A 7,048-nucleotide genomic window follows, 5' to 3' on the forward strand; every position below is an offset into this window, starting at 1 on the left:
AGTATTTCAATCAATATTTTATTTAAAATATTTAAACAAAAAGGGAATTAATGGTATTAATATTAAATTTTATTTGAATTCGACTGCAGTTGGATCTATATATTCTAGATACTTCCCCCTTTTGTTTGTGAATGGGTCAAGATTCGGCAGAGTCATCGCCACGTCAACACCAAAAATGCTGGCCATTGTCCTTTATTGTTTCTGTTTCAGTTGCAGTCACTGCTGGCGATGAAAAATCGATGCATCCAAAATAAAACTCAATCAGAAGCAATTAAAGGACTTTACAATGGAGCGTCCGTAGAGGCAAGACAATAAGGAATTGTACCCAGAAATACTATAGAGGATCGAGGGCGTTGTCCAGTCAGGGTCACGCTGCACCATTCCCATCCCCTTTTTATTTTTCAGTGGCGTAGGTGTAGCTGCGTAGGGATCAGGGAACACCTGGCTGACTGGACGCCGTCTGAGTCCGGATTTATTTGGGCGTCAAAGCCGCCACCAATAAAAGTGGCAAACAAAGCGGAAAGTCCCTAAAAGATTCGAATTTGGCGCGTGGCTGCACTAGGAGAAAAATTGTTTTATTCAAAAAATAATTATCAGCCTGCAGTGGTTTTGAAATACCTTTTCATTTTTATCTTTTAGCAGTTATAATTTTAAGTTAATTATCCTATCGGATATTAAAAAACTTTAATTTAAATATTATTACCTATGTTAATATTTTCAATATTTTCAACATTTTTCGAGCTCTAGTAATAGTTAATAGTGCCAACTTACCGCCAATATTTTCCTTTGGGTGCCTTTTTTTCACTGTGCACTCTCAACCCGAATCCCTAGCTGACCGCCCGTTGTTTCCCCTCCTCATACAATCCAACATAGGTGCCAAAGGAGTCCCCGATTCCCGGTTCTAGTCGGGTTATATAGAAATCATGGCCATCGAGTTGGCACACGCACTCGTCTCGTGCCATTGCCACTGCCATTGTCCGCCGGCCGTTACAAATTGTTGTGGGCGTTCCAAATCGGCTTAGAGCTCGCCTTTCTCCAGCTCATCCCTTCACTTGGAATTTAATTTTGTGTGAGTTTTGATTTCGCTCTACGGATCGAGTCGCATTTCATCTTGTGTTTGGTTTTTGAGCGTTAAATCGCCAAATCCTTCGTTAATTTTGACGTTTGTCTTTGTTTCGGGAAGCAGTTAGGGTGTGGCCCATCGATGAACGGTGGTCAGTGGATAGATGACCCGTATTGGGGGTGAAACCGGAAGCAGAAGGAGCCACGCATGTGGGTGGAATTGTTGCCCGCAACTGCTCGTCGGCTGTAGATTAAAAATTTAATTCGAAATTAGCGCAATTGTTGGAATTGCTCCCTTTTTTCGATCGATTCGAGTGGAAAGACAAACAAAATCGATGACTGTCCGGCAGCTGTCGTTTACGTTTACCCGTTCCGAGTAATGGCAACAATTTCCTGATTACTTTTGACCCTTCGAATGCGTTTTATGGTTATCAAGGAATGTCGGTTTTCATTCTTCAGCGATTTGATTTGGTCAGTTTGAAGTGAGGGCTTACGTTCGGTACAAGTATGAGTATGAGTATGGCAGGATTCAACGAGGCCAGTAAGTTTCATCAAAAATGTATCACAAAAACTTTATGGATATATCTAATTTTTAACTAAATCAAACCGCGTTTCTTTTTCTTGTACTCATGTTCTCATTTTTTAAACCTAGAAAAATTAGGTCTTAATATCAGCTTCTTACCAATACACAAATGTTACAACAAAATTTTGTAAAATGTTTATTTTTTTAATTTAAAGATCCCTTAACTGAACCTAAATACATTTACCATCTCTACAACATTACAAAAAGTATAAATTTAACTAAAAACTCTTTGGGGAAACTGTAAACTACTGAAACAATTTTAAAATAAAAATGGATTAGTTTTTGATAGCAAAGTATCACAGCTTAATTTTCACAAATTTCTCTAGAAAATGGTGTCTAATTTCGCCGAACTGCTGGGTATATCAATCAACTGCTAAGAAATTAGATCGGGGATCCGGAGAGTGGACGATAATATCTATATGCTTCGGATGATGGGGGTGGGAAATGACCATAAAGGCCAAACAATGGCGTGTTAATGGCAACTTTAAACTGACACCACTCCACGGGAAGGTTAATCGCTTCCAGGCCGGACATTGGGCACCACCCGCTGGTATCTGGGCTAGGGTTAGGATTCGGTCTTTGGGATTTGGGCCCGGGTTTGGCGGGGGAGGGCCGCGTGATAAATGCATCGGACCCAGCGGGTGGACGGCGAATAGAGTTGTCAACTCGCTGGACTAAAACAGAGCTGGCAAGCCCTTTCGATGGCAGCTGGAATTACACACACGAAACATGAAAAATAGCCCCCGGGGGGAAAGTAGGAGCATGGCGGCTATGATTCAATTACGCTCAATAGAAATGTCACTAACAAATTTTGCATATTAATTGAATTGAGGCCGCACACACAGAAGGAACTACTACTACTGCCGGGACACTTGAACTGCCAATTGATTTTTGCGGTTTTTCGACAAAAATGTCGAACAAATTGTGCAAATTTTTTACTCGCTCCGGGACACGCCCTTATCAACACTACACTCGGCCATGTATCTCGTTTTTTATTTGGCCAGGTGTGGCTAGTTGCTGTCGCCTCTTGTTTGTTTTGCATTAAACGGTTTGTTTTGCTAACCAAAGTGTTGATTTTATGGCCGACCACCAGTCCGCGTTTTTTTTTGCCATCATCGCGAAATCGGAGCTACTGAATCAGTCAGTTAACTTCTAACAGATATGTGCAGTGTATTTATCATTTCAATCTCTGCAATTTGCAATTTATATGCTCTTGAAACACTAGAGTTTATTGCGTGGGAGGGCCAGCTATTCGTTGGGGTTATTGGTTTGTTCTTTTTTTATTTAAAATATAAAAATACTGGTTGTTTAGAGTGTTATTCCTTCAATATCTCTTCTTTGTTGAATTTCAGACATTTTCCAGTATCTAATTCGACTTATCTGCGATGACATCCATTAAATCTTCTGACTTAGATTGATTACCCCGAAGCCAGCTAACAGAGACTATCGCCTTGACATAGGGCTCCATAAAATAACACAATACTATGCCATACTATACTTTTTATTCGTACCTAATATAACGTTGTATAGTGCCCCATAAACCCTTCATTACACGGCACTAAAGCCGCGACAATAAAAGCAACTACAGCAACTAAACCCGAAAATAAAAACTCAATTTGAATTCAAAAACCACCAAAATGGTGCGTGCTTATCGCCTTGCCTTTTCCTTTGGACCCCGTCTTTAACCTAAACCCAAACCTCAACCCGAATCTCAAATTAAACCTGAACCCGATGAGCTCGATAAAGCGACAAAAGCGGTCTAGAAAATAAATTAAAAATACATTTTTACGTAAATGTGGCACATTAAAAGGCGACTTGAGGAAAGCACATAATAAATATAAAAAGACAATTAAATAAGTGCATAGAAAACAAAATCGAGACGAAAAACAACCGACTCAGCACAACAAAGGGGGAAAAATAAAAATACAAAATAGAAATAAAAGAGCACACGAATTAAAGTAACACCAAGATATTTCAACTACTTGACGTGAAAGGGCAACGACGATAATAGAGCCCCTTTCTATATACCCTACAATATAAGGTCAGAATATGATTGTTAGGCAGAAGGAACTTCAAAAGCTGATGAATTTTTTTTTATATCCAACAATTCTTTTAAGATATATAATGATTTTTGAGGCCTATAAATGTATCTAAAATTTTTTCAAAAAGACTGATCTATTTAAAATTCAATATACCCAACTTGTGAATTTTTTCCTATAAGCACAGCTGACAAAAGAGGTGTTAGGACAAGACCCAAGCGACTCGAGAAATGTTAATGTTAATTTCAATTGTTTTAATTTATTTGTGACCCCTTCGCCACCCGCCAAACCGTCACGGACTAAGTTAATGTTATTTATACATATATAACACGAAAAACAAAAAAACTGAATTAAAATGAAGGCAGAAAGAGCGGAGTGATTGTCGGTTGCCTCTATTCTTTGGCCTATCTGTCCAAGACGTGACTGGCATTCCACCCAGGGATCCGTCCGAGTCCAAAGGGTTTTATAGAGGGGAACGGAACCAACTGTCCCCGCGTATCTGGAGCACAACGAACGGTCTCATAACCGGGTCGATTCCAGATAGTTTACTGAACTCCCTGCCTGCGGCCAAGAAATAAATAGGTTTTTCCGAAAAATCTGCTTGTAAAAAACGAAGCGGAAAAGCAAGGAAAAATGCAGCGGAATGTTCGATGAAAAATGCGTTCGGTTTACCATTAATCCGGTGCCCTGATCCAGGGCGACAGATCATTACACACGCGCCGGGCTTCCAAAAAAAGGGAGGAGCTCCTCCTCAAGTGGGGACATGCGACAGGCGACTGTCGATGTTAGGGCCCCCTAACATATCGTAAGTATATGTAAATTTATTAATAAAAACTCCCGAAAAAAAAACGGATGCACATCGGTCCAAAAACGGCAGGGTGGGTGTGGTGCAGTTGTTGCCTGTCCGTAATTTATAGACCCGCTGCCAAATGACATGCTAACTAATAGTGTCATCATAATTTATACATACAAATACATTGCATTTGTTATTTATGCCCGAAACGCCACCCCGGCCCACCCTCCCGAAACTACAGAAGTCCCCCACCATTCCATCCGTGATTTCCATGCAGATCCCTGATGACAGAGGTCGCAGCACCCCGAAAAGGCAAAAGGTCATCCAGCTCTAATGGCTCCGTTTGACCCTCGGCCATATTTGAATATCGATTACAATTAAACGGTCATAGATAAAGTGAGGACACGTGATTATGGATTGATAGATGTTCCAAATATTTATATATTATGTGATCTATTATACTAAACTCTCTATTTAAACGGAAAATTTCGATTTATTCGCTAAAATACAGTTTATGGATTGCCTATGGATAGATCTTTACAACGGTGCTCCGTATCCGGTTATAGATGGGAAATAATCATGGGATGCGAGTTCTAGAACCAACTACCTCGGTGGGATTGCGAAGGGTTCGGATCGTTCAGGCCTGTAATAAAGATGTATTTATCTTTGGAGAGGTTAATATTATTAATTATATATACCATTCGAACGCCCAGCGTAGCCTCCGGCTAACCTCTGACCTCCACGCATGGAACCAACTCCCATTCCACCGCCAAAACCATTGCTCATGCCCCGATTCATGCCTGCATTCATGCCTTCATTGAACCCCATAGATTCAGACATTCCATTACCCATTCCACGGCTCATCTCTTGACTAGGTTCTCGACCTACTCCCTGGACAATGGCTGGACTATTGAAATATTTTAAATATATACAATAGAAATCTTAGGAGTCGTAGCTTTACTTACCCCACTTGAGAATGTCCGTAACTGGGCTTGAAATTCGTGTACATGTTCAGCATGTTTTGGTTGTACGAGGCGAAGGGATCACCTGGGGATGCGTGATGGGGGTGAGATCCCGATCCGTGGGGACTTGAGCCTGGCATAAAGTTTTGGGTGTTTCCCTGGTTCGAGTGCAGCCACTGGCGACCACCGCCACCAGGAGGCGTTCCGCCCCTTCCCATCTAAAGTTAATGATTGACTTAACCATACCCCGGAAAGACTTTAACAAACTCACCTGTGAAAAGTTGGGATTGCCCTGACCGCCATGACTGTACTCCCAGCTAAATTCCGGACCGTTCTCCATCTTGAGAAAACTTTAACAATTTTTAAACGATTTTTAATACAATTTTGTTGGCCGGTTGTTGTTATACCGATCTGTTACCTAACCGAATGCCGGAATAGAAATGAATGAATCAGAACGGAGTTCCTTCAAGTACACATAACTTTTCGTCCTATGACGACTTGATTTTTATTTGTGTTATTAGATTTATACCAAATATGATATTTAATTGTTTGTTGAACTCTATTCTTAAAATACTGCTATCAAAATATGAATAACATTAGATTAAACCAGTTCTAACGGAATCTTTGTGATAATTTCCCACATAATCCCAGTCATAATAAAATTCAAATTGTGAGCAAACACAAAGTCATAATATACATTTTTAATCACCATCTCATGTTATGGACAACAAGCCATTAGCCTATTGATGGCATTTAAAAACGGCTATCTAAATTTATTGAATTAGTCATTTAAGTGTCTGCTTTGCTGATTTATGAAAGTAATATCTAGATGCTGATAGATAAATAAAAACATGTTCAAATAAATGTGGCGTAATAAAAATTAATTATGGCAATGTTCATGTTTTAATTAAAAGTATTTTTATAATATAAGGCTTTGTTGTATTGTTAATTGAACGATTGACTATAAAAAGCGATGATTAAGATGGGATTTTGAACAAATATAAGCCAGTTTTAGCGTGGCAAACAAATAATTTATGACTGTTAGATCCCAAAAAATCTTAAAATATATTTGCAGAAAATATAACGGACCAAGAAGGGAAATCAAATAATCAACCTATTGGTTTCTTCGGTGTGTTACTTCGGTAGATAGCAGTCCTTATCCTCCACATACCGCCTGCCCTTGTAGCGACTTCCACCTGTACTCACCGCATGCCGCACAGCTGTATCTTTCTCGGCTGCCTCTGGCAAACCAGTTCCCTATCGATGCGAGTATTATTTATGTGCCTGGCCGATCGGCAAAACAAAGGCCAAAGGCTGACCTACAAAGGAGCTGCAGACAATGGCAGATGACCTCATAAATTGGCTCGTTATGAGGTTCATAAACATATTATTGCTTCATATTCATAATGCACTTGAGCCCAAGTGTGGGCATGTCCTTGGGACCAGCCATAGTATTATATGTATGCATCTACCTGTCGGTCCTAAAAAGTATCTGTAGATCCCTAAGATTTATGGCCTGAATGGCAAGAGCTGAAGGCACGTTAGCTCTGCTTTTTTAGCAGCAATTTAAAATGCATAAAATATTTGATGGTCCCTTTAACTCAAAACA

The 7,048-nt window shown here is 39.9% G+C and overlaps 1 protein-coding gene across 1 annotated transcript; it reads right to left on the minus strand.

Moving 5' to 3' along the window:
* Positions 1 to 4,950: 4,950 nt before the first annotated feature.
* On the minus strand, positions 4,951 to 5,877 carry LOC108066968 (ATP-dependent RNA helicase glh-2). Its single transcript, XM_017155775.3, has 4 exons — positions 5,711 to 5,877; positions 5,443 to 5,657; positions 5,176 to 5,384; positions 4,951 to 5,120 (listed from the first exon to the last, which is right to left on the minus strand). The coding sequence occupies exons 1-4, from the start codon at positions 5,777 to 5,779 to the stop codon at positions 5,071 to 5,073; spliced, it is 543 nt and encodes a 180-aa protein (XP_017011264.2). The 5' UTR covers positions 5,780 to 5,877; the 3' UTR covers positions 4,951 to 5,070.
* Between the last annotated feature and the right edge of the window lie 1,171 nt (positions 5,878 to 7,048).

Source organism: Drosophila takahashii, chromosome 2L (genome assembly GCF_030179915.1).
Source record: "Drosophila takahashii strain IR98-3 E-12201 chromosome 2L, DtakHiC1v2, whole genome shotgun sequence".
NCBI lineage: Eukaryota > Metazoa > Arthropoda > Insecta > Diptera > Drosophilidae > Drosophila > Drosophila takahashii.

Excerpts from the sequence above, each read along its gene's own strand:
- LOC108066968 (XM_017155775.3), bottom strand. The coding sequence starts at position 5,779 with ATGGAGAACGGTCCGGAATTTAGCTGGGAGTACAGTCATGGCGGTCAG. Across the intron at positions 5,658-5,710 it reads GCAATCCCAACTTTTCACAG|ATGGGAAGGGGCGGAACGCC; the intron begins GTGAGTTTGTTA and ends CATTAACTTTAG. Across the intron at positions 5,385-5,442 it reads TACGGACATTCTCAAGTGGG|TCCAGCCATTGTCCAGGGAG; the intron begins GTAAGTAAAGCT and ends ATATTTCAATAG.